Source organism: Pungitius pungitius, chromosome 21 (assembly GCF_949316345.1).
Source record: "Pungitius pungitius chromosome 21, fPunPun2.1, whole genome shotgun sequence".
Lineage (NCBI taxonomy): Eukaryota > Metazoa > Chordata > Actinopteri > Perciformes > Gasterosteidae > Pungitius > Pungitius pungitius.
Genome location: NC_084920.1, coordinates 10,003,124 through 10,031,073, shown reverse-complemented (window position 1 = coordinate 10,031,073; position 27,950 = coordinate 10,003,124). Strand labels below are relative to the sequence as shown.

Sequence of the window (27,950 nt, the reverse complement as noted above, 5' to 3'; positions counted from 1 at the left end):
TCTTACTAAAACTGCCTCAAATCCTAAAAAAAATATTTGAATCATTAATCATTTAGCATTGTATAATGTTTTAAAATGTCAAATTGGCAAAAAAACATAAAAGCCATCTAACTGTCCAAATATTTTAGCGAGTACCCAAATATTAAAGGCCAACTTAACATTTGACTTCAACTTCCTCAGTCCTGCTGCTGATGTGTATGACAGAGAGTTTGAGTAGAGAAGTAATTAAAACATGTGTGGACTCGATCAAACCTGCGATCCATCAAGTGACGCACCGCGACTTCATAATTGTACGTCCATCTGTGTTAGTGAGGATGAACAATGTTCCCGCTTGTGGTCCCACCCCTTGTGCTGATGTCCACAGGATCTTACTGCAAGCACGTGTCAACATCTGGATCATCTGTATGCTTGGTGGTTTTACATAATCCTTAAGATTTTAATCATGTAGGCTCCTGGTTTTAATAATATTGATGGCATGGGTTGTGTGGAATCATCATTCTGCTGAAAACGCTTAATTAGTGATACATTTTTATATATTATCAATTTAGTTTGTAGTCTGTTGTTATTGCAGTTGATGTTTACTTGTGGTGTCCAGCCCTGCTTCCTGGTGCCTGGTGGCCTTGCAGACAGCATCCATCCAGAATTGTGTTGGATCAGACAGCTGAAGAGCAGAGCATGAAATAAACCAATGAAACATGATGTCCACACTGCATGCCCAGCTGCACATAGATCCCTTCATTCTTCTCTTTTATCCTCTCCGTAGTTTTTTATAGGTGACTCACGGCTGGCTCCCAAAGTCAAGGAAAAACACATATTCCACGTTCCATTGAGTCAGATCTTCATGCCAAGCTTGGCTTTCTGTGGAAAGGACGTAGGATCATCGGGTTAAATGTTTTTCACCTGTTCATAGTCTCATTCTATCAGCTGTTTACATTCAAGCATTCACAGTCCCAATGTAAGATATGAATGTGCTGCCTTCAACACCACTTCCACATTTTCACACCCTGCCTCATGATAGATACAAACCTCGATACAACCACAAGGAAAAGGGTGAAAGATGCACTTACAATGCCAGAGGCATGTTTTGGTTTGACGCTGTAAGAAGCCTTCTCCTTGGCCTGTCGGAAACACTCTTCTGCTGCTTTTAGCCTGCAGAACACACAATATGTATTCAGGACACATGAATACACCAATACCGATTCTGTGGTTTCTTTTGAAAAATGTCCAAATTTCTGCAGAACTGTGTGTGTGGGAAAGAAATATTCGGATGGACTTTTGTTTTAGCAGGTAAATCATTTGTTGCAACGGCCATAAAGTATATTGCCTCCATTCTGCATTATAATTAGCTAAGGCCTTCTGTTTGTTTTCTCTGAAAAATCACATTGCAACAGAGTGTCAGACAAATTAGCTTTTTTTGGTCTATAAGGACATTATATGGACTATTGCTGTTCAATAATGTTGGGCTTCTTGATAAACATATCCTCATTACACTTGTGAATATTACTGAAAATACTTTCTTTGTGCGTTTTCCTACAAAAGGCAAACTGTCAATTCCGTTTATATGCAAAATGTTGCTTCAAAAGAAACTCTGGTCTTCAAACTAAAATAATTAGGGTTAGACAAAAAAACAAACCAATCGTTTCGGTTTAGAAATAGATTAAGCACTGCCGTTACAACTGGAGTGAGCAAGTTGCATGAAAAATAAATCTTGACTTCTCGTTTAAAAAAGCGGTGTCTTGGTGGAAAAATCTGTGTTTGTTTGACCCCTCGCTGACCTTAACTACTTAATTAAGTTGGGAAAAAGTTGTTTTTTTGAGTTGTTATGAAAGCAAGCAAAAATGATATAAAAATGTTTCTAATAGGAAAAGAACAGCGTTCTCCTGACTGAGAAACAGCGTGTATTACCCTACCTCTCCTTGAGTATGACTTTGTTCTCCTTTTTCCACTGGTCTTTGAAGTCGGAGGAGAACTCGTGCCAGACGCAGAATAAAGTGTTTGGTGACGGCTCCTTCTCTCCTGACTTGGCCTTCACGGAGAAGAACACTGTGAGCTCCAGGAACCTGACAGGACACCATGAGAAGTTTACGTGTTGACAATCCATAATTATCTATGGGCTGAGCGACAGCAAAATATGTTGCAGAAAATAGCATATTTCTGGTTTTGCATGTTTTTATCTGGAACTTGAATTTTGTTATAATTTTGGCACTCCCTGTTAGCGTTTTAAAGCACCAGAGGGCCTTAAGAAAACCTCAAATTTCCTGCGGCAGGGTTAGGGTGTTGGCTCCAAACAAACATGGTAAGCAGCCCAAAATGTTAGTTCTGTGCCACAAGCACATTGACTGAACATCTAGACAAGTTGACTGGAGGTTGTGTGACTGTATGTACAGTCTCTGAGTCCCAATCCGTAGTTCCATTCTCATTAAGCAGTTGCAGACAGTTTCTCTTTCTATCTACTTTTTTCGAGTGCGTAACTGTCTTCACGAATGGTAATAGTTCAGACTATAGCTTGACTAAAAACACTTACCAATTTGTAGCACTTCAATTGTACTTATAATGACTCTTATCTATAGTCGTAAATGGGCTTATTTGATTAAATGGCACTTTCTTGTTTCTTGTTCTTCTGAGTTTGTATCCTTATGGTTGAAATGCACTTATTGTAAGTCTCTTTGGATAAAAGCGGCAGCTAAATGACATGTGATGTAGTATGTACAGTAAACTGAAGTATGGCCATAGCTTTAAGTCATCATCCATGGTATCACAGCTAAATATAAGGTAAAGGGCCAGCTGATGCAGGAAGGGTAATGGCCGCAGTGATGTTTTAAGATCGCAGTTCTCTACACACAAACTGGTTTACATGACGTTTAATGTAATGTGTTTTTCTTACAATTTATGAGTGCTGCTCAGTTGAGAATCCAGGGTCTCCAGTTCACTTTTAGCTAAGAAAGAAGAAAGAATAGCAGGGGTCAATGCAAATGTGACACTTGAGAAAGACCTTTGGCTTGCTATTAGCAACTGCTACCCACTTAATGTCAGAAGAGGTAAAGGGACACGTAAAGGATCAAAACAGACACAGCAATGTGGCCACAAAGGCAAAAAAAATCACAATGGATGATCTAAATGATTCAAAATGTTGGCAAATGTTGAACGCGGAGTGATTAAAAAAGAGGAAGTGTCTTAAAGGTTGCATTATCTCCACTGACCAACAGGGGGCGACTCCTCTAATGGTATTAACATCTATAAGGAAATGACTCTACTTCTCTGGATTTATTTCCTCAGTAAACATTGTACACATGACATTATGGTCTCAATATCTGGTTTCAAGTCCGCTTTAAAACAACATGATGTTCATTTGGTAAAATAGAGCGAGATGCCCAATAGGTCGATTGCAATCACATGTTTTCTGACACACGGGAGCTAACGGTAGTGTTAATTAACGATACTTTCTTACTAACGGACATCAGGGAACACACAGTGACGGATGTGCCTGCAGCAGCAGCACTCACTGACAATCGCATGCTTACGCACAGAAGCAGGTGTTATTTATTCTATGTAAACCCCCTCATTCCAATGAGGGTAATCTTTTGGTTGAGGAAAAATAAAAAAAACAACATAGTGAGGGCCATATTTCAGATGGCTTTGGCAAAATGAAGAAACTCAACACCTTGACAGTCCACAAACTAATGCATGACGTCTCGATGACTTCATCAGCAACACAAAACAATTAATTTTGTTGGTCACCTTGAGCAAGGAAGTCGTCCATCTTGCCTTTAAAGGGCTGCAGGTTGTCCTCGTCTGAAACCTTGCACACCTTTTCCACTTCTGATGTACACGCTAAAAATAAAGCAGACAGAAATGAAAAGGCAGAGTGGTTAATGTTAGGGATTTAAGCAGAAGAGCATAATGATTAGTGTTAGAAATGTATTTTGTGTGTTATTAGTTATTATATTAGCATGTTAGATTAATAACTTCAGTATGAATTAACACAATGTATGATTATTAAAGTAATTTAATTACTGTACAAAAACATCCTGCCACAATGTAAAGTTAAAACCTGGGGAAAGGACGTTTCATCTTTCATAATGGTTAAAATGTGATGCACTGTAACATCAATAGTATGCATGTTATGTTATGTTTACATTAAAACGCTTTAAGCCAAAGGTGGGAACATTGAATATATTGTGATATTAAGTAAATAGGGATTGGTCAGGTCAGTGAGGTTCAGATTCAGCCATCAGATGGAGCCGGGGGAGAGAGTCATGGAATGCGAGGACAATGAAGCAGGAACTGGTTTGGAATGTGCAGCCAATCACATACAACAGCAACACAAAGGCCACACCCCGGGAGATTTCAAAGGACTTCTGAGAACCATTATTGATGGTCATATGAGACTGAGACTGGATTATACTATTCATACCGTATTCCACTTTGTAAGTTTTTGATTTCTCGTCTCAGCCGGGGTGAGGGTAGAAGATTCCTTGATCTTAAGTTCAGAACTTCACATTATTATGTCCGCCTTTGTAAACATATGATTCATCAAACCTACTCTGTGCTTACGTATTCAATCACCCACTTGTTTCAGTCTTTGCTTAAACCATTTACCTGTAGCAGCTACATGATGAGCCAAAAGCAAAAGACACAAAGGCTGAAGCTAATCACCATGTAAGCTGGACACTGTGTGTGTGTGTGTGTGTGTGTGTGTGTGCTACCTTTCAAGTCCTTCCTGAGTCGATTGAGGTCTTTCTGAAAGTCTTCAAACTTCATTTGTGAGGACTGAAACAGGTCATGAGGCTCAGGGAGCGGGTACACACATGTCTCTCTACCAGCATCCTGGTGATGGTCAGAGAGGCAAACACAACATGTCAAAAACAAGGTTTAATGTCCACTATTGGTTTAGATCACCATGTATCCTTTTGCTTTACTGGCTGCTGTAAAACACACAACCACAAGGGCATGTGATGAAATGTAGTGTGAAAATGTAATGTGTGTCTCTAATCCTGGGTCTTTTGTGAGTCTTATTTAGGAGAATACAAATATGGACAAAATTTGCATTAAACGAAAGATAGGAGTCCAGAAAAGAGAGAGTGTCACTGAATGAAACAAATGAAGTAACTAAAGCACTCACCTCATCGAAGTGTCTGAGGTAGTATGCAACAATGTAGGACAGAAGACTTTTCATGCCGTCCTGCATGTGGAGGAAAGACAAAAAACAGCGATTCTCAACTAGGTTAAGCAAACTGTGGCATTGTCCCAAACACCACAGCTTCACATGATGTCAAACTGCATAATACTAAAACATAGAAATGTAGACGAAAAGACACTTAGAAGCACTACTCAATCTACTGTGTATAGCTCTTGAACAAATTAGTGTTGCCATTGTTTCATTGAGACACAACAACAGAGATAGATAATATATTTTATGTGGAGTTAAATGAATTACCTCGTCTCCTTATGGGAATGTTTATACAGAATGCTTTCATAAATAGCGATGAAACACTGCCAACTGAAAACAAAATATTTGTGTAATACATAGAAATGAAAAAAACATTACTTTGATGATTGTTATATATTGTAAAACTATATTTTAAATTATACTATGTACAATTGCAGTTAGTAGTTAAAAAATGTATACAGAATAGGTTTTATACAGAACCAGTCAAAAGTTTGGACACATTTTCTGATTCAATTCAATCATAAGAAAGTGTTGACTGGTACTGTCAACATTTTAGCATTCAAAAAATATTTTTATTTTTACTATTTACCTATTTACTAAGATTTTGTTATGGTACTGGTTTGCCAGTTTTCCTAGCATTATGAATCATTATTAATCTGTTGGAGTCGAGCCTGGACCAGTCAGTACAGACTCACTGTAGAAAGTGTAAGCTGGAAGAGTGTCAGTTTATCTGTACACAGCTGAGGTGACCAAACGTCTAGGTGTCCGTATGTGTGTATTCCAGGCCTCTGTGAGTGTGTGAATGTGTGTTCATGTGTGTGTTTGAAATAGCAAATAATGCATAAGGGGTGTCATTAAATAATTGTTCTTTTTCCACTCTATATAAAAGCCGGTAAGCACCAAATCCAGAGTACGAGAGCGGCTTTATAAAGCTTCAAATTCCCTCCTTACTCACGCTGCTCTTAACATCTTTGAGTTTGGGCAGGATGTCGAGTGTGAAGCCATCCGCTTGGCCTCTGGTTCGATTACCACCATTCATGAAGTTACCAAAAGCCAGAACCAGGCCGAGAACCTGCTTCACTGTTGGACTGTCCTGCAGAGCCTGCAGAAACACACAGCGGTATGAACCGGAGCGACAAGCACCAAAGAAAGAAGTGTTCGCCGTAGCGGACGGAAACATTCACACCAAATCTCAAAAACATGATTGCAAAGCCAAGACCTGTGTTCACTGACTGTATCTGGCAAACCGCCCCTAACAAGAGATGCGGCTGCTGTGCGGGATGGATACACCGTTGTTTGTCCAGTAGTTCCTGCCTGTCACCATGAAACATCCTCCGACACCATCAACAGAGTTTCTTTCTTGTTCACATTCTGTCAGTCTGGAGAGTTGGACTCACCTTGCATACTCTCTGTAGGGTGTCCAGCTTCCTCATTATGGATGACATGCACTCAGAGAAACTGGACTGGAAGAGGATGCAGAAGACTCGGCCGGAGAAGTTCGGGATCAGGGAGAGCTGGTGGAGAAAGCTGCAACACAAGAGCATATCCAAAATCAAGTCCTCTTCCATCTTTCTACTCACTAGTTAATTATCTCTCTGTGTGCTTTGAAGTGCTGACTGACATCCGCTCTTTGGTGTTGAGACGTATTGGACAGAAAAAACAAACTCACTGCTCAGGTTTGTCCAGAGGTTTAGCGTTGTCCTTGTCTTTTGAGGCCTTAATGTGCTTTTCAATCTTGTCCAGCTCTTCCTGTTGTGCCCGCTGAGGGAGAGAAACAAGAGACAGACTTTCATAACATTACAAAAGCAAGTACCCGCCACAATATGGGACCCTACTTTGACAAAATTGAGACAACCTATTCGCAATAGACATTAAAGAAGACGTGTGCTTTTTGGGCACTCCTTTAATAAACTCAAACTGACATCTAGTTTATTTTCAATTAAGACATCATATTAAAATATAAAATTCACAACATATTTGTATCGTATTCTATTCATATATGCAACGTGCATAGCAGAATTAAATATTTTTTTGGAAATGTCCCATAATTTGGATTTTATGATGAAATATCTCCGTCCAAGAAGGTTGCTATCCTAATAAGAGAATTCACATCTGAGTGCATATCATTAATCTGTTCATCAGTATTAACATATTGTGAAGGTCAGCATAAAATCAGGATTTGCTACTTGTAGGACAAATTACTACTACTACTAAAACGGTCAAATAAAGACTCAAATGCACAGACATCCTTTACAGACATTTGATCAGATTTGATCACGGTCAGACGAGTAAGATGAAGTGACTGTGCAGAGTGTGTGTTGCTCACATTTTCGTACAGGGCCTGCAGGGTCTCCAGGTCAACTACTGTGTTGTCCAAGTTCAGGATGGCTTAAAAACAGTGAGAAGGAGAAGTCAAAAGTCTAGTGAGCAGAAGCCAAGGATGAGCCATAACATCACAGTTTCACAGTAGCCCTTTACAATAAAGTTCCTCACCATAACTTTCTGTTCGACACACTAACCAATTCACTGGTTCTATTCAGTTTCAATTCATTTTATTTTGTATAGGCCAATATCGCAAATTACACATACGCCTCAGAGGGCTTTACGGACTGTACACATGCGACATCCTCTGTCCCAAACCCTCACAATACACTAACCAACTGTACCTATGCGACTAACAAGTACAAGTACAAGTACAAGTACTAGTTTTCAGACTCTTGGGATTTCTAAATTGACCTTTAGAACTATGCACAGGCCGCACATTTAGGTCAATGGCTCCTTTAATTTGTTAAAGCAAAGGACAATTATTAGGAAATCATCCTGGCAGAATTATTCTCTCCTTAGGCTAAAAATAAACCCTGACATGTAAACAGGAGAAGACTTAGTGTTTGTGAGATGGATCTTTTCCCCAAGGTGCCCTGTGGCATACACCTATCTACATGGGGTATTACATGAGGATAAAAAAAGATGCATTACTGTCTGCGAATATCAAGCCAGTACAAAACTGATGAACTCACCAAGCTGGATGTCCTTCATGTCAAGATGCAGGGACGACATGAGAATTCCTACCGCCTGAGAGCGTTTATTGTTCAGGAGCTTGACAACCTACAACCACACAGATGTGAAGTTCAGATGGATGGATTAAGACTCAATTCTCATGAGAACAAGCTGTTGAGTAACATCACGGTGGAACAACTGGGCAGAGCAGCGCGTCGGTAACAAGAGGCGGAACAACGCAGCGAAAAACGACGCGGCGGAACAACGTAATTGATGTGTGACCCTTGTGGATGCTTGTGACCTGACACACAAACACCAGTTAGCTGCTAGGGCGCAGGTCCACCTGAGCGGCTGCACAGATAACGAGACTCTGAATTATTGACTTCCACGAGCCTCTTGCGCTGCGGGCCACTTGTTGTTCGGTTGGCGGTTCGTACCTTGCCTGCTCCATGTCCCATGTCGAAGTAACCCTGTGCAAGACACCCAACCCCTATCTGCTCCCCGGGCAGCCCTACGCCCGGTCATTGGTTAAAAATGTAAAACTGTGGGTTAAAAATGCAATGTAAGTCGCTTTGGACAAAAGCGTCAGCTAAATTACATACAATGAAATCTAATCTTAGTACTACGCCACTCACTCCTACCAAATGCACAACCGTTCACGTTCAACATATTGTTTTGTCAGCAGGAATGTACAATGCAAACGTTTTTCTTTCGGCTGTAATATGATCAGCCACATCGAGATGCACATTTTGAAGGTCATACATTGAATAATTAAAAATTGGTTCTTGTTGACCGTATAGTTATGACTATTACTACTACTACATGTACAGTACAGCATGTGACACACAGTGAATCACACAGACCTGTTTGGCCTTGGACTTGGTGATGGTGTCAGAGAGCGGCTGTTTCTTCTCCTTCACGGCTGTTTTGGAGAACAACTCTACAAACTCCTCAAAGTCCATGTCAGGCTCCTCGATTGTGTCCCACACCAACGAAGAAGAAACTTCCCTGAGAAACACAAGAGAGCCCACAGATATGGTTGGTTGTTCAGCAGTATGAAGGAGTATGGTTATACATGTGGGCTATTTTCAACCACATGGCAACCAGCAAAAAAATGACTTGATTCCTTCCCCATTGCCTTTTTCTGTTACGACTGCAACACAAAACAAAACAGTGAAAAGGTATTTTCCGTTACCCATTCAGCCTCTGTGGAAAACTCTCAGGTCACGAGTTGTTTGACTGGAGTCTGGAAGATTTCAGGAGTGCATACTAATAAATTGTTGGATAAATTAATGAATTATAACAAATTCTGGATGTTTTAATTTGTCATATATTCACTTCACAAGCATTATGGCAAAATGTGTGTGTTCACCTGGATGCCTACATGTGTCGGCAAGAGGCTTTGATATATAAGGTGTCACCTTATATAACACAGGATGTTGTTACTGAGATGACAAAATCCCTATCTATTAGGTTTTTCAACACATCCAAATTCTATCCAATTCTGTCTTTGAATCACAGCATGTTTTCAACACTTTTCTCACTTATGTTTGTGGTCAGAATGCAGGTGAAGCTGTGCGATCATTCTGCAGCTATTTGTGGTTACACCATCCTTACTTTTTGGTGTTCAGCTGTATCCTGGTCCAGTAAAGGGGCTTCATGGGTCTGGGGGGTTCCACCACCGCCTTTCTGGCTGGCTTCTCCTGCGTCAGACCTAGAGCATACAGCCCCATTGGCAGAGGAGGAGGCAGGGAGCCCAGAGCTCCTGCAAGACCTGGGGCAGCACACATGCCCCCTGGTGGCGGAGGGGGTGGAGGAGGCCCACAACCTGGGGGGGGTGGTGGTGGTGGTGGAGGAGGAGGAGGAGGTGGGGCTCCCATTCCTGGTAATGGTGGAGGAGGTGGAGCTATGCCCCCAGGGAGAGGAGGGGCGGGAGGAGGGGGTGGGGGTGGAACAAGGCCACCTGGAAGTGGCAGAGGAGGGGGTGTAGGTGGAGGAAATGCTGAACCAAAAGGTAATGGAGGTGGAGGTGGAGGAGCTGTCATTGAGCCTCCTGGTAGTGGCGTAGGAGGAGGTGGCGGGGGAGCGGGATGAGGAAGTCCTGCGCCTCCTGGCAAAGGAGGTGGCGGTGGAGGTGGAGGCTGCAGCTGACATGAACACAGAGAGCCGTCCTGCCCGCTCACGCTGCTCGGCTCACCAGAAGGCACGTTGAACCTGAAGCCCTCGTCCATGGGCGAGGTCTGCACCGACTTGGCCTCCAGGCAGCCGAGAGCGAGAGCTGCTTCCGTCTGCAGGTGAGCGTCACACACCACCCTCAGCAGGCCCTCCTCTCCACCACACTCCCTGTCCGTGGTGGGGGGGCAGGCTTTCACAATGTCTTTGTCCAGCGGAAGGGGCTGCTCCAGCTCGGCAATCTTTGTCCTGAGATCTTCTATGGTTTGTTCCAGTTGTTGGATGACATTAATGTGTTTCTCCTTCAGTTTTGCTGAAGGAAGGACATGTTCCACCTGAAAGTAATGGAGAAGCAAGAGGTGAAACAAAAGCGAGAGCTCTCTATTTTAGTGAACTCTGTTTATTGGCAAATTAAAATAATGACTTCCTGAAGTTGTGTCAATCACGCTTTAAGACAGACGTTCCGTTTATTTGTCTCCCTGCATAAAAGCATGTAACAGAAATAAAATTGAGAGTGCAAATGTGCCAAATTGAAATACGGATAGTGGAAGTGGAATCCAGAACAGCTTTGAATCAAGAATAGTTGCAAAACAAAGTATGTGCGCTCTATCCGTTGTACTTACGTTGTTAAATCTGTTTTCTTCTCCTATAGAGTCAAACGTTCTTTATCTAAGAACGTTTAAAGAAATATACAAAAAATACTTTTCTCTTTGTGGCGGCTGGTAATGGACTCCATTTACATAGTTTTATCCACCTTAACATTAACAAAAAGTTTACTCTTCCTACTTCAGTGCAACAGAAAGTACTTAATGCATCTCAAATTTAATAAAAAAGAAAATCAACCAAGAAATCTGTGCAAGCAAGTGAGTGCATGAATACAGTTTGAGAAGCCATTGAGTGCAAGCAGTGGATTTTTAAGTTACTGCCACTACCGATTCACTTTCAATCCAATGAAGTGACTGACCTCTTGGCTCTCCTTCTGCTGCTGTGTCACATCCAAGATGCCTGTTTGGTGTTCTGAACAAACAGAGAAATCAGCCGGTCAGCACAATATCACAGAAACACTTTACATGAGGCTCACGCGTCTTATGTCGGCCATTGTTAACAGATGATGTCCTGTATAACATTCAACATTTAACTGTGTAACAAATGTTACTGTAACATTTCTGACAGGTACGTTGTCTCTGTACTGGTATGTTCCCGGGATGCAGCCAAAAGCCAGGAGATGGTCAGAGCAACTGGCGATGTATAAAGGGTGAGAACATTGAATGGGTCAAGCAAACACAGAACTGTAATGCAGGAGTCCTGTGTGAAACCAAGTAACCATTTTTACTCTACTTTTCTTACAGGTACTTATTACAGTAGTAACCGAGAAATTGGTTGACTAAACCTAACCAAGTAGTATTGTTAGAAATATATTCATTTTATATCTGGCAGAGGTGGGACAAAGTCATTGTTATGCAAGTCACAAGTAAGTCTCAAGTCGTTGCCCTCGAGTCCCGAGTCAAGTCGAGTCAAAGATGAGGCAAGTCGCAAGTCGAGTCACAAGTCACAGCTAACAAGTCTCAAGTCGAGTCCAAAGTCTTACCATTTAAGATTCGAGTCATTTCAAGTCCTCTTATTATAGTGGGGACGGGGAACCCTGGGTGATGGTGCGCTGCCTCACAGACCTAGACTACGAAGGGAAGGGTAATGGTGGATCGACTGTGACTGTGTTATAGTACTTTAAAACGGATGTTGACATAATGTTGGCGAGGATTTCCATCTGAGTCTGAATCCGGGTTAAAAAATCCCGATTTTTGTAACCATGAACGAGCTGTCTCGTTGATACGGTAAAATGGACTGCAGTGATTGGAAGTCGTGCAGGCAGCGCACGCTCTCTGCATTCAGGTGGCGCACATTTTTTTGACAGATGCAGATAAACAGAGCGGCGCGGCCGTGTGAAAATGTTTTCCCCCAGTTTTCATGGGAAGTAGCAAGTCTTCTCGAGTCAAAAGGCTCGAGTCCAAGTGAAGTCACGAGTCATCGATGTTAAAGTCCAAGTCGAGTTGCAAGTCTTTGTACGTTTTGTCGAGTCGAGTCTCAAGTCATCAAATTCATGACTCGAGTCTGACTCGAGTCCAAGTCACATGACTCGAGTCCACACCTCTGATATCTGGAGCAAGTGGAAACTCACCGATTCATGTGAAACGTTTTTAATGTTGTTGAAATGTGATTCCTAGAGTCATATTTTTAAATGTAAAATTTTTTTCAAGAGTCATAGGGGGTTTAACACAGTGATACAACTGCTATACAACGAGAATTTCTTTACATTGGAATCGTGTACATTTTCTTATCAAAACGAAGTGCACGTCTATTTGTATTAAAAAAACACTTGGCTGCCCTATCCACATCATGTTTGCAGAACATTTTTTTTTTTGTATTTGCCTAAGTGTGTTTATTTTAGGTTTACAAAGACCTCCACACCTTGACTTCTGCATACCCGCGTAACTGGTCTGTGAAGTATAACAAAGATTAGGCAGATTCTCTTTACAAAAAGGTGGCACCTTACTAAAAACAACTTAAATAGGCGTGGTACAGGTGGTCATGAGTACAGTCACTCACCATAAGGGAAACTGTAATGGTACATAGTACTGTTTTTAATCCATAACAAGAAGCTGTGCGTGACTTCTGTTTTTTGATTATTGACCCATCAGGAAGGAAAGCTTAGAAAGAGATTGTTGTTTGACATAACACGTTACGTAACACAAGCAAGGTTAACATTTTTCATTTGGTTTCACACAGGACGCAGCAGTCACACAGGTGAGATCCCATGTCATGTTTCTGTGTAGCTCGATAGACCTGAACAGTGAGGATTCCACCCATTAGGCTTCAAGCATACTGTAATATACAATAAGCTTTGTTGTAAAAACAACTGTCATAAATAAGACACCATAATCAAGATTTCTATTTGGCTAATACCATAGAAAATTGGTTAGATATGATATTAGTGGGTTCAACACAAACATCTCAACATCTAATCAAATTGTTTACTGACTACAAATATAATAAATACACTTGAGAACAGTCCTTGTGTGTTATCGTCCCAAGCAGCCACCTTGTAGTGTATAGACGTGGAAATGTAGGTCTAAGCGTGGATCTTACCTTCTTCTGTGGATTTGAGTCCAGGCCCGATGTCTCCGCCGGGCTTGGCTGGAAACCAGTGGCCCTTAAGTTGCCCCGGTAGTTTTCCTTCAAGGGAATCCACGGATTGAGTTGGCTGGTTAACTGCTGCCCACGTATACAGCTGGTCATGCTGGGAAAACAAATCATTTTTTAAACTGACTGCAACGTTTAGTTTTCCGTACTTCTGATTTTTACTCCTAAGTAGATATCTCTGAAAGATAACAGTCCAACGTTACAGAAGAAGAGATCCACTGAAGAATTCATAAAGGCTATGTTCTCGAGCAGTTTGTCTGTAAAAGTAAACACCCCCTTGCCTGCCTCAGATGCTTATGGAAGACTTTTCTGTCCAACAAGACAGATTTTCAGGGCTAGAAACAGCATGGTGGACTCAAAAAAGTGATACGTCACATTCTAGCATTAATATTAATGTTAAGTGAATGCAAATGTTTTTAGATGCAGGATAAAAGGAAGAAGTACAGCGAGGAATTAAAATATTATTCACTGTTTTAGATTTCAATATAGTTAATGAACCAAATATACGCGTTTATCTATGAGATTTAGGCAACAAAATATTTGAACGTATACGTAAACCGTAAGTTGACGCTAGCTGCAGTCAGTTAGACCCAAGAGAGCAAGTCGGTAGCTCAAGATGCTCAAGCTTTTTGCATTGGAAGTAAAAGAAGCAGAGGCACGATATACAGCGGAGAACTGTACAAAGGAATTCGCTTTCTAAAGTGGTTACTCATCACTTGTAAGATTTAACAACAATATCGTAACAACAACAACATTCATTAATCATTAATCGCGATAAATGATTTTCAAAATGTGTGATTCATTATGTGGCACACCCAAAAATGTACCCACATTTTTGTAAATGTATGGTTGAATTTAATATGTACATTTTATAATTATTTTAGCATGGGCCGTATGTAGTGACAGACGAACAACCATCAGGGGGAACTATTGACGCGGGAGCAGTTGCGCACAGGTTGTTTTAGGGCGTGACTCCAGCTCGCTCCGCAGAAACAGCCTGCAAGCGTAAATGAACGCATCGTGTCGTTTTTGCTGCTGATGTTTTGTCTGTCTAACAGGTACGTGCCCATGAAAACGGACCATGCTAACTATTGGGTATGACTGGACTATGTTGTGGGTGTTTTGACACATGGGTTTAAGGGTGTAGATGGGGATTGTTTAAATAATCAACCTTAGCTACGAGCTTAGCCTTAGCAGGCAAGCTAGCCGCTATTCCACGGTACAACGGGTGCGTGCCCTGAGCGGTGTCTTGCAGGGATAGCGTCAATACTATTTTCTGTTGCAGGGAAGATCCCTATTCTAAGTTGTAGTTAATAATATTAACTATGTTATTTGCAGAAAGTTGAGAGTGAACCTTGTGTTATGCAAATAAAGGCAGAAACAGCCTGCAAGCGTAAATGAACGCATCGTGTCGTTTTTGCTGCTGATGTTTTGTCTGTCTTAACAGGTATAATTCATTTTTGTTGCTGTGGGACCATTCCTGGGACCCGTAACAAATTGTGGGGGCTCGTCCGGGATCTACTCTTATCGGAGGCATCCAGAGAAGTAGGTCCAGTGATACCAGAACCGCGAGGCCAGGATAAGTGACATCGCTGCAGCCAGGACAACAGCCGTGGGTGTCCACAGGGCGAGAGAAGACCTGAAGCAGGGCCTTCATTCTGTCAAGGGAACCGCACTGCTGTCTCATTGGGGTGAGCACATCATGTCAGTCACACGTAAGGAACTCGTTTGGAGCATCAAAAAGAACCTGTACCAGCTTACGGGCAGCGAAGCCTACCAGCTTGCAAGAGACATTACCACTGACAGTCAAATTGAAGAGCTGGATTCAACTAATGAGGAAGCTTGTGTGGACTTCATTATGAACTATATGATGTCAGATGCCTTATTGGACTCTGAAGACGAAGGTATGAGTCAGCTGCTAATGCTAAATGACTTGGCATGTAGTCTAGTTGAAGGTCGTGGTTCAGTTAACATGGCAACTGATCCTACACCACATCACACCGCCAGTCAGAGCATAGACCAGCTCAGAAGCATGCACAATGAGTTAGGTAAGAAGTTACAACACTTAAGCGTAACTCATAATGCTGCACCGAAAGTCACTGATGAAGGCGTTGAGTCAAAATCACAATCACCACCAGGTCACAGGCGATCACAGGTAGCTCCAGAGGGAGTGGTGTTCTTAAAGGACCTCTCCTACCTCCAGCGGAGGGAGTTTAAAGTACATGGGGGGCAGATCGGGGACCAAAACTCTGACATAACTTACAACAGTGTTTGCAAACAAATGGATGAGGGAGTCAAAGAGGGTTTTGGTGAGGCTGAAGTGATTCGAGGTGTGTTAAGGATTACCAAGCCAGGTGCGTTCAAGGACATGCTCATCAACAAAGATGAGATAACCATGAGGGAACTCAAGGGCTTTCTCAGATCACATTTGGGGGAAAAGGCTGGCACTGAATTGTTTCAGGAACTGATGTGTGCAAAACAAAGTGACCAAGAGCCCCCGCAGCAGTTTTTGTATCGCATGATAGGGCTCAAACAGAGGATCCTCTTTCAGTCTAAGCAAGCCGGGAGTGACGTGCACTATGACCCCGCAACCATCCAGCAGGTGTTCCTCCACACCATCTATCAGGGTCTAGGGACAAAACACACAGACATCAGACAACAGCTGAGGCCCCTATGCTCAAACAGTCAGGTCACCGACGAGGAGATTCTCAGTCAGGTGAGAAAAATAATCAGTGATGAAACCGAACACGAGCGCAGGCTAGGTCACACTCCCCGTCAGAAAGCCACTCATACACATAGTGTGCGAGTTGAGGAAGAAGACCAGGCTGCAAGCAAGAAGGACAGGGAAACTATTCAGCAGCTCAGTGCCCAAGTTGAGGCTCTAACCAACATGGTTGCAACCTTAATGGGTCAACAGGTGACAAGCACACAATCAAGCCACCCAAAGACTGGAGCTGTTCAAAAGCAAATTCATACTCAGTTATATTCCCCCCAGCCTTCCTTCCAACAGGCACCTCCCTGTCCACCAAGCCAACCCCCTGTCATCTGGAAAGGTAAGACCTTTGGTTGCACCAACTGTGTACAACAAGGCTTAGAGAACTGTAACCACTGTTTTGTGTGTGGTGAACTCGGACACCGAGCAGTTGGTTGTTCAAAAGGAACCCAGCAGCAGGGAAACGGGAGCTGGTCTTTGGCAAGGGACAGCCAGAGGCCATCCCACCGCCCCCGTCCCAATCAGTAATCTCTACATCTAGACAACAACATCAGAAGAGGAAAAAGCCTAATAACAAATCCAGACAGTTGAGCGCACAAAAAACACAACCAACTCCTGTCAACACACCACGTGCTGTGCCACTAATTGGTAAAAAGAGTCTGTTAAACTGCTTCATCGGTGGTTATGCTGTGACTGTTTTATTTGATACTGGCTCACAAGTAAGCATCATTGATAAGTCATGGAAACAGACATTCATATCCCATTATACAGTGAGGCCCCTCGAGGAACTACTTGATCCAGGTGAAAGCCTTGAACTATGTGCTGCGAATGGACAACCAATCCCATATGATGGGTGGGTGGAGCTAACAGTCAACCTCCCAGGCACCGACCTTAGCATGCAGGTCCCCTTCTTGGTTAGTCAGGTTCCACTCCCCCAGCCTCTGCTTGGGGCTAATGTCCTTGAAGAAATGATTAATAGTCAAGAGTCTTCTGCTGACGCGCAAGCATTAGTTGTCGACCTTCTTCGGAAAGCGCTCGGGGGGGAAGAAGAACATGCTAAAGCCATGATTAACTTCATCCAAGCACACAAGACACCAAGCTACAGTATAGCTACGATCAGAGTAGGAAAGGGGAATGTTAACATTCCAGCTGGTAGAACAATGCATGTAAGATGTAGAGTACCAGTTAAATTTAACGCGCCCAACTCAGTTGTACTATATGAACCTTCAGAAGAAAGCACCACGCTAGAGCAACTGAGTCTTGGGGATGGTCTATTAGAAATCAGTAAAGGCAGGTGGCCATTTGTCGATGTGCCCATTTCTAACCACACCAAGCATGAAATCACTCTGCCCAAGAGGACCCAGCTGGGCTCCATTCAAAACGTTGTCAAGATTATTGAATTTGGCAGAGACGAGGCAAAACCAGTTAAGCCAACAAAGCCTACGGGAGTAAGAGTAGATGTCCATAATGTCACCTCCACCAGTGACCCCCCCACCAACCGCTGGCTACCACCTGTTGACCTCAGTCATCTCAGTTCAGAGCAACAAAACATTGTTGAAAAAATGCTATATGAGGAGTCTGCAGCGTTCGCTAAAGACAGTCATGATATCGGCTGTATTCCCTCCCTCCAAATGTCCCTCAGGGTCGAGGACAACGTCCCTGTCCAGAAGGCTTATGTGTCAATACCCAAGCCACTGTACAAGGAAGTAAAAGAGTACATCCAGGACTTGCTGGTGAAAGGTTGGATTGTGAAATCGCGATCGCCATATGCTGCACCAATCGTGTGTGTGAGAAAAAAGGATGGGTCACTACGTCTGTGTATCGATTACCGGCTGCTGAACAAAAAGACTGTGCCAGATCGACACCCACTACCCCGCATACAGGACTTGATCGACTCACTGGGAGGCTACAGCTGGTTTTCCATCTTGGACCAAGGCAAAGCCTACCACCAAGGCTTCATCGCAGAGGGGTCCAGACACCTGACTGCTTTCACAACTCCATGGGGTCTTTATGAGTGGGTCAGGATGCCGTTTGGCTTATCAAACGCACCAGCCGCCTTCCAAAGGAGTATGGAGGAGATGCTTGACACATTGAGAGATGAGTGTTGTATCCCTTACCTGGATGACGTCCTCTGCTTTTCTCGGTCCTTTGAGGAGCATGTTGAAGTGTTGCGTCGTGTGCTTAAAGCGTTGCAGCGTCATGGAGTTAAACTGAGACCAGAAAAGTGTGAGCTACTCCGCAAAGAAGTCAGGTACGTGGGCCGGTTAGTTTCTGCAGAGGGGGTGAGAGTGGACCCAAAAGACTTAAAGGCAGTGCAGGCTCTGAAAGAGAAACCCCCACAAACTGTTGGAGACGTTAGGAGACTGCTAGGTTTCTTAAGCTACTACAGATCCTATGTGCAGGACTTTTCACGCATTGCTCGACCGCTATATGAACTGCTCCAAGTAGAACCCAGTACCTCGCAACCGAAGCCAAAAAGAGCGAAGCCAAAGGGGCCCCAACTCTCCTCGCGGACTCCAGTAGAGTGGAACAGTGCAAGACAAGAGACTCTTGAGCACCTCATTCACATTCTAACAACCCCACCAGTGTTGGCTTACCCAGATTTCAATTGTCCTTTCATACTTCACACCGATGCTTCACAAGAGGGCTTGGGAGCCGTCCTCTACCAAAAGCAGAATGGTAAAATGAGAGTGATTGGCTATGGGTCACGCACACTAACCCCAGCAGAACAGAACTACCATCTCCACAGTGGAAAGCTTGAGTTTTTGGCCTTGAAGTGGGCAGTATGTGACAAGTTTAGGGACTATTTGTACTATTCTCCTCATTTCATTGTGTACACTGATAATAACCCCTTAACGTATGTGATGAGCACAGCTAAGCTGAATGCAGTGGGCCATCGGTGGGTAGGGGAGCTGGCAGACTTCGACTTTGAAATCAGGTATCGGCCAGGCAAACAGAACGGCGATGCAGACACTCTTTCACGTTGTCCCCTTGACATTAATACCCTCATGAGTCAGTGCTCAGAAACACTTTCCGATGAGGCAGTGTACGCCACCTGGGACGGGGCGAGAACAGCGCGGCAGGGAGACGTAGCATGGGTGGCAGCCCTCAACCTGAAAGCACAGCCGCAAACACCCGCAGCACACTTTCCAGTGATCAGCCATGATGAGCTTGTCAGTGAGCAACAGAAAGACCCTATGATTGGAAACATTTTGAAGTTAAAGATGAAAAGTTCGGAGATAACAGAGGAGGAGCGCAGAAAACTCGACAAGCCCACAAGAAAGCTATCACGAGAGTGGAACAGACTACATGTAGAGAATGATCTTCTTTATCGGGACACCCTGGGTCGCAAACAATTAGTGCTGCCTGTCACTTTCAAAAAGACAGTCCTCACTCACCTACATGACAAAATGGGACATGTCGGTGTGGAAAGAGTTCTGAGCCTGGTGAGAGAACGATTTTATTGGCCCTTCATGAAAAATGAGATTGAGGAGTACATCACAAAAAAATGTCACTGTATAATGCAGAAAAAACCTGTCACACATGATAGGGCACCGATGGGAAGCCTCACATCGAGTTCGCCCCTTGAGCTTGTATGCATTGACTTCCTCCACCTTGAGACAAGCCGAGGGGGATATGAGTATATCTTGGTGGTGGTCGACCACTTCACCAGATTTGCACAAGCGTACCCGACCAAGAACAAGGCTGGCAAGACTGCAGCTGACCGGATCTTCAGTGATTTCATCCCTCGGTTCGGGTACCCAAATAAACTGCATCATGATCAAGGTCGGGAGTTTGAGAATGAGCTGTTCAGGGCTCTCAGACAGCTAGCTGGCGTGAATCATTCCAGAACCTCTCCATACCATCCGCAAGGCAACCCCGCGGAAAGGTTCAATCGGACTTTGCTACAAATGCTTCGGACATTAGGAGAAAAGGAGAAGGAGAGCTGGAAAGATCACCTTCCTCACATCATTCATGCCTATAACTGCACTAAACACGAATCGACAGGCTACTCGCCATATTTCCTGCTCTACGGCCGACACCCGCGTCTTCCAGTCGATTTACTGTTTGGACTGGTAAGAGGGAATGAGACCACCACTACAAGTGGATATGCAGAAAGATGGAGAGAGAAAATGACGGAAGCATACCAGATAGCCAGTACCAACAGTCAGCAGTCAAGTGCAAAAGGCAAACACTATTATGACAAGCGGAACAAAGGAGTCACCCTTCAGCCAGGAGACAGAGTTCTGGTCCGCAACCTAAGCGAGAGAGGCGGTCCAGGTAAACTCAAATCCTACTGGGAAAGAAGAATCTACATTGTCAGAGAACAAGTGGGTGATAACGCAGTCTACAAGGTTAGTCCAGAGACCGGGGGTCGTCCCATTCGCACTCTTCACCGTAACTTGTTGCTCCAAGTGAATGACTTACCGGTAAATGAGACTATTTTGACCGCACCAGATGAGTCACAAATGAAGAAAAGGAGACCCGAACAGTCAATCGGGACCACTGGTCAGACAAGGATCAGTGACATGAGTGACTCGGATGAAGACGAGGAAGCACCCCGTTATTGGTTGCGGGTACCAAGAGAACTGCGAGCAGCGGGAAGGAGCATGCCTCACAACAGCTCCACCAGTGGGCCATCACTCAGCCATGAACCGAGTAGAGTCCGCTTGGAAGAACCCATTCCAGCAGGACCCGAGCATGAGAGAGAAAGTCCTGTTGAAGAGGACCAAGAGGAACCACCTGGGTGTACATCATCCGATGTTGGACCTGAGTCTTGCGAGGGGCCGGAGTTGCCCCAGGCAGATGATTCTGTTGGAGAAGTCCAAGAGACTAGACCCAACACTCCTCCTGCGCTAAGGAGGTCAACCAGAGAAAGCCGAGCTGGCCAGAGGTTCACCTACCCCTCCCTTGGTCAACCAACCTACCAGCAGCTCTTTGTTAATGCTATAGGAACACAACCAACATTTTATACATACCAACACCCACATTCATACTTACACTCAGGCCAACCCGTACACATCAGCCCAGCCACATATCTCCCGGTCATCTTTTCCATTCATTGCTACTAAAAAGTTGACAGTGTTAGTATCCAGGATCTAGAACACCGTTTAAGGTTTGGGTATTTCATACATTGGTAGGATGTGTTTACTGTATATATGTATTCCTAGGAGTTCAAATAAGTATCAAGAAATGCAACAGTTAAGTGTCAGGAGCCACTTTTGTTTGTCGGGGAGCGTGTGGCACACCCAAAAATGTACCCACATTTTTGTAAATGTATGGTTGAATTTAATATGTACATTTTATAATTATTTTAGCATGGGCCGTATGTAGTGACAGACGAACAACCATCAGGGGGAACTATTGACACGGGAGCAGTTGCGCACAGGTTGTTTTAGGGCGTGACTCCAGCTCGCTCCGCAGAAACAGCCTGCAAGCGTAAATGAACGCATCGTGTCGTTTTTGCTGCTGATGTTTTGTCTGTCTAACAGGTACGTGCCCATGAAAACGGACCATGCTAACTATTGGGTATGACTGGACTATGTTGTGGGTGTTTTGACACATGGGTTTAAGGGTGTAGATGGGGATTGTTTAAATAATCAACCTTAGCTACGAGCTTAGCCTTAGCAGGCAAGCTAGCCGCTATTCCACGGTACAACGGGTGCGTGCCCTGAGTGGTGTCTTGCAGGGATAGCGTCAATACTATTTTCTGTTGCAGGGAAGATCCCTATTCTAAGTTGTAGTTAATAATATTAACTATGTTATTTGCAGAAAGTTGAGAGTGAACCTTGTGTTATGCAAATAAAGGCAGAAACAGCCTGCAAGCGTAAATGAACGCATCGTGTCGTTTTTGCTGCTGATGTTTTGTCTGTCTAACAGGTATAATTCATTTTTGTTGCTGTGGGACCATTCCTGGGACCCGTAACAATTAGTTAATTTTTTTTAATCTATTGACAGGCCTAATTATTATATGTATCCATAGTTATAAATAAATTGTTTAAATTTGGTTTTGACTGGTAAATTAAACTAGAATATTTATGATTTCACTTTGATTACTTTTGCATACCCTGATCAGCTCCACCTGTTGCCAATCAAAGAGTATGTAGACTGTGTGCTTCTCTTTATCCGTGCCAGTGCCTCTTAGACACAGTCTATTACAGCGATTTTAATCTGCCTCTCTCTGACTGTCCTTTTGCGAGCCTTTAACATCCAGAGCATCCATCCATTTCCATGCATCATCAAACCACTTATTCTTCATACAGGGTTGCGGGGGGGTGGAGTCAATACCAGCTAACTTTGGGGTATACCTTGGATTGGTCACCAGGGATAACACAGAGACAAACAACCATTCCCACTCACATACAGGCAATGTAGAGTTACCAATGAACCTAATCCCCCAATCATGTCTTTGGACTGTGGGCCGAAGCCAGAGTATCCAGAAAGACCACCACAGCACCGTTCCACCCTCTAGATCAGCTTAGAGAGCAACAACAAACAAAACTTCAAAGTCAGGAAAAAAGTGCATGAGGAGCGCACACATACGTCAAATTTGGCTGAAGCTGTGGAGGGGATGTAGGCGGTGCTGCCTCCCAGTTGCTCTCTGAAGCAGTCAGTAAAAGGCAACAGGAGACCCATGGCCAAGATCCTGGAGCAGAGCCTCTCAGCCTCCTCGGGCTCCTCCTGCTGCTGTTGCAGGAACAGCTTCTCCAGAAGAGTTCGACCTGGACAACCGATTATCAAAACAAGACTACTGTGACCAGTGATATTGCATTCTGTAAAGTCATTTACTGAAATTCAAGATGAGAGAAAACTGCATAGTCAGATATGTACTGTTGTATATAATTATCATTATTGAACGCTGGAAAAATTTGGAGAGAGTTGGATGGAACTTTTGTGAATGCTAAGATTTATCTCACCATTCATCATGCATGCCTATGTCTTGCACATGCTATAATCTTTGAAAGCAGTTTATTATCTTCGATACAGCATTTTGTTCATTCAGTAAATTACGGTCCATTTAGAGTTAAAGAGACTCTAAATAGTGTATTATGCTTTGGGATGTGGCTAACTTGTGACTGACAGATCGCCAATGTTGCCATAGATGTATAAAGTGTATTTTAATGGTCAAGATGGTATTTACGGTCAAAAAGATGTTGAAGGCTGAAATGCCAGATTTCTGAGGAGTGGGCAGGGGACATATCATTCATCAGCAAAGTGCCAAAATCTCCCTCTGCAGAAGCTAATGCTTAAAAGCACACATGAACAGTGGCGAAGTGCTGCCTCCGACAATCTGCATGTGATGTCTATGGAATGTTGTGGCGGCAGCTCCAAGGTCGATGAGTGGCAAACGCTTGATTCTACAAAAAAGTGCAACCAAACTAAATGTTGAGGAAGTGACCTTAAAATAAAGTCAGTTACAACAAAAAACACACACTTTTTAAACTGACCAAATCTACAATTGTCTACTTCATGACTGCAGGAGCTTGCTTGTGCATCAAAGTCAGACCACCGTGTCATTTTAAAAGACGCTGTTGAGTGGTTGTGGTCATTTCACCTATACACAATCAGGCTGTAGAAAACAAAAATCGTATCACTGTGAATTTCCAAAGGAGCAAATGTGCAGGCATAGAGCAATAGAGAAAAAGGTCGAAGCTCATCTCCAACTCAGAATAACTTTCTTTATTGATGGCAAACTACCCAAGCACTACATCTATTTTGGAGGATTAACTAGAAGCTTTTAGAGTGGGCAGAGAGGTTATACCTGACTTGCACATATTTTAGTAGATACAGTATACATCGTATGAGAGCTACTCATGCTTCAGATTACCAGTCATTCCCTGTTTGCTCAGCTCTAGCTCAAGAAATTTGCCTTTTGGTCTTTCGTCTCCATCTTGCAACTGTGTTCAAAACTTACCTGTGAAGACGTCTTGAAAGCCACAGGTAGAAACTTGTCCGCAGGAAGATCTTCTGGTGGCACAGAGGGGTTGGCTGCCTCCTCCTCTGTAGCCCACCAGGTACTCCCCCGAACATCCACCATCCTCCTCTCTGCCCCTCAGCCGTCTCTCGAGCTCTTCCGTCCAGTCGGCCGAGCGACTCAGGGGCCCAGCGATGCTTCGAGAGCGCTGCCTGCGGGCTTGATGGCCCTCGTGCATCGTCCTGTTGACATTAATATTTCAGGTCAGCTTTACTTTGACAACAGATATCTCATATAATAAAATCACATAGGTCATTCCAATGACAACTACAAATATATAAGTCAGTGAGGATTACTGGATAAGTCGACACTTATCCAGTAACAGGAAGGGATTTTGGTGTGGTGGTATGTTCACTATTTTCATAATATTTCCCCAAATATCATACATAATTATGGAATGTGCATTCTTGATATAGTTTTAAGAAATCCTTTGAGTTTCACGAAAAACACTTGGTGTAAATACCTACAATTAAAAAACCTGTAAACCACATAAATCCATTCAAACCTCTGCCATTAGCAGGGTTAGTCGGACCCATTATTGTGACATAATGCAAAAGTACTTCCAACCAGAAGACTGGTGTTTGACACTGTGTTGTGGTTTTACTGTGCTGCTTTTGTTACTTGGATGTAACATAGACCTACTTGACAAAACCATAACCCTAAACAGTATGTATGGTGAGAAAGTTTAAACCCAACCATGTTTTTGTAAAACCTAGCTATGTGCTTTTGCTGCCAAAAACGTATATATCAGTTTTTACGAGAAGTCATCTCAGTGTCTGATACAGGTTCTGAGGCTCCCCTTAGACGGCCTATCATGTCAACCTATCCCCCTCATCACGGCAGTAACAGCAAATAATTGGAGGCCAGGCTTACTAAAGGACCATAGCTTTTGGGCAATATTTCAGTTAGTTACAATAACATTATATTCAATAAGGTAATAACTTCAGCCATTACCGTAGTAAGTAGTAGTAAGTATGATGCCCAAAACTCCCCAAATAATAACACTTTAGTAAACGGAAATGATTCTACCCATCTAACAAAGGGAATCCACTTCATCTGCAACCCAGGTAAACATTCCTCTGTAGTGAAAAACTAAAGTCATTTTGAATAACATACGTACCAAATATAAAATAAGGTAGAATTACAAAATCACAGGTACCTGTGGAGGTGATGGTGGGCTCTGCGCGGGGATAGGGGGCTGTGGGAGGGGGACAGGGCTGGGGAGTGTCCTGGGGAGCTGAGCTGTCTTGTGGTAGTCTTGATGTAGGAAGGGAAGATTGGAGGGTAGGGTTTCACTACAGTGCTAGAGGAGGTGGAGGATTGGGTGGACCTGAGGAGTCGTTTGGCCAGTGTAGGGCTCTCCTGGGGAGGCAGCGGGGTGAAGCACACGCTGCTCCTCCTGCACTTCTTGGACGGGGAGGAACTGGTGCCAGCAGCAGAGTCCCTGGATTCAGATCCAGCACTAAGGGAGTCCTCAAGTGACTCGACACTGGTACCCGAGCCTAAATGGACCTCACCTTCTTCGAACACATTTCCTGAGCTCAGCCCTTCAGTGGGGTCAGGACTTTTGTGGGGGCTGTCTGTGGGTGGAGGACTGTGGCCTACATCCAACACGCACTCCTTCTCCTCTTCTTCACTTCCTGTATCTTCTGTGCCCCCTGGGGTCATCCCACCACTGTCAAATGTGCAATCAGGGAAGCTGTTACCATTGGTTGTCATGGTGACCTGGCAGACTGCTACCCCCCTGCCGGTAGCCATGGTGATGGCTGTGTGAGGGGGCTGCTCCACCCAAGCTTGCTGGTCTTTTGTGCCTGTGGCAACACAAAGAGAGGTTTCTCTCTCTCTCTGCCCCTTCTCACTTAGCTCAGGATGCTCCACCCAATCCTTCTCTTTTCTCCTCTCGTGCACCTCCATGTGGAAGGGGAGGTCTGGTGTCTGTTGCAGGTCTGTATGCTTGACGGAGCCAGATGCAGGGGGCATCTCTAGGAATGACAGGGCATCAGACCCAAGTTCTAATTCTGGAGTCAGGTCAGGCACGTCAGGGGGAGTTAATTGAACTACCCCATTACTTTGCTTCCCCCTTCCCTCTCCTCCCCAGTTTGGATCCTTTTCCCCTCCTACCTGCACTTCCACAATTGGGTTAACCCCCCCAGGCTGGTGTTGGTGCTGTAGCCTTATAGCGAGCTGGATGTCTGCAAGCAAATCCTCGTGGTCAGCTGCTGAGTGGAAGCTGTAGAGATCTGTATCCGAACCAGAGCTCCCCGCCTTCTGCCCTCTGTCCTCTGTGGGTGATGTAGCAGCCGTTGAGACTTTCTGCTGCATCTCCTTCCGCTCCCATCCTTCATTCTTTTTCACTGGCTCTGGCTTCTTTTTCTTCTCGGCCTCAGTGTCCGACTGTCCGAGCTCATCTGCGGACATTTCAGGGGTTTTTGTGCTGTCCAATTCTTCATTTTGAGAGGCCAAAACGTCCTCCTTTGAGCCTGTTAGCGACGAACACACGTCTCCTTTTGCTTTCAGGTTGCCCTTTCTCTTCCGGATGGAGAAAACGGAGGACTTAGACTCAGATTTGTTTTTCTTCTTTCCTGGTCCTGTGCCATGCACCCCCCCTCCACCTCCTCCGTGCTTACCGTGGAGTTTCTTTCCTCCCTTCTTTGTGGTGTCCCCTCCTCCCTCTCTCCATCCTTCATCCAGGGAAGGATAGCTTCCATTACCGGATGCTGCTGCAGCTTTCTTTTGCTTAGCCTCCTGGTTGCCCATGTTGACAGAGAGCGTCTGGCGGCTTCCGGCCTCTACTCTCAGGTCATGCCTGAAAGAGCTACTCCTGCTTGGGGGAGGTTTTAGATGCCTGTGCCTGCCAAACGTAGAATCGTCTCAGCCTAGTCCATGGATGCACGTCTGGTGGAGGTGGAGAAGGAGCAGGACGAGCTGCTGATAGTGTGTTTTTTAAAGCTCTGTTGTGCGACAAGCTTCCTCACTGTTTTCTGGTGACGAAGGCTGGCGTGGCAGTGATGTTGATGCCGATGCAGGAGGGACACACAGCTCCCCTTCCCTCCTCCCCTTGCTCGCTCTCTCTCCCTCTGTCTTACTCCCCCCCTCCTCCTCCTCCTCTCCATCTGCTTAAAAGGAGTGACGCAGGCAGTGCATGCTCAGTGTAGGTCTGACGGGGAGGCAGACTGAGAGAGATGAAGACATGGACACACAAAGCTAGGCCGGTTGGAAAAAAGAATGAATAGAGGAATACAGACGTGAACCACTGTTCCCGTGCTGAGGGTGTTGAGGGGGGCCGTAACTGCAGTGACTTCACTAGCATATTTGCTCACTACATTTCCCATGATTCCCCCACTCCTGCCTACATCCCCCATAGTGCTAATTGTGGGCGAGACTCCAGCAGAGGGTCCTCTCATGCAGCTCCACGTCAACGCGGGATGCTGGTTCTTTTTTAAAAAAATAGCCTCATTTCTATTTCAACAGTTTTTACCATGAATAATAATTTGTATAGGAAAAAATAAAGCTGAGCCATTCGTTAATTTTAATGGAAAAGGTGACATCCATTTCCTTACCTCATCCCCAAATCATCATAACTACAGTTTTTTTTTACAAATAATATATCATTTGTAACATTAGTAACATCATAGTTACATACGGTTATATAATGTCTGCGTTATGCCTGACTACTGAACTGTGAGCACTTGTCTGGACAGGTGTTAATCACAGTAGAACAGTAA

General features: G+C 44.1%; 1 protein-coding gene across 2 annotated transcripts; it reads right to left on the bottom strand.

The window, feature by feature from the left end:
- Positions 1–27,512, bottom strand: fmn2b (formin 2b). Of its 2 annotated transcripts, XR_005119869.2 has the most exons (20): positions 25,385–27,512; positions 24,166–24,407; positions 22,794–22,972; positions 13,484–13,634; positions 11,304–11,356; positions 9,785–10,674; positions 9,031–9,175; positions 8,188–8,275; positions 7,497–7,558; positions 6,840–6,931; positions 6,568–6,697; positions 6,126–6,272; positions 5,123–5,182; positions 4,707–4,827; positions 3,739–3,831; positions 2,885–2,936; positions 1,911–2,060; positions 1,068–1,149; positions 764–858; positions 1–661 (listed from the first exon to the last, which is right to left on the bottom strand). XR_005119869.2 is itself a non-coding variant. In XM_037463994.2 (19 exons), the coding sequence occupies exons 1-19, from the start codon at positions 26,980–26,982 to the stop codon at positions 832–834; spliced, it is 4,362 nt and encodes a 1,453-aa protein (XP_037319891.1). In that variant the 5' UTR covers positions 26,983–27,512; the 3' UTR covers positions 1–831. The 2 variants fall into 2 exon arrangements, 1 of the variants encoding a protein (XP_037319891.1); XM_037463994.2 differs by having other exon boundaries at positions 1–858.
- Between the last annotated feature and the right edge of the window lie 438 nt (positions 27,513–27,950).

Excerpts from the sequence above, each read along its gene's own strand:
- fmn2b (XM_037463994.2), bottom strand. The coding sequence starts at position 26,982 with ATGGGCAACCAGGAGGCTAAGCAAAAGAAAGCTGCAGCAGCATCCGGT. Across the intron at positions 13,635-22,793 it reads CAGCTTCAGCCAAATTTGAC|CATGACCAGCTGTATACGTG; the intron begins GTATGTGTGCGC and ends TTGTTTTCCCAG. Across the intron at positions 6,698-6,839 it reads CCTCTGGACAAACCTGAGCA|CTTTCTCCACCAGCTCTCCC; the intron begins GTGAGTTTGTTT and ends CTTGTGTTGCAG.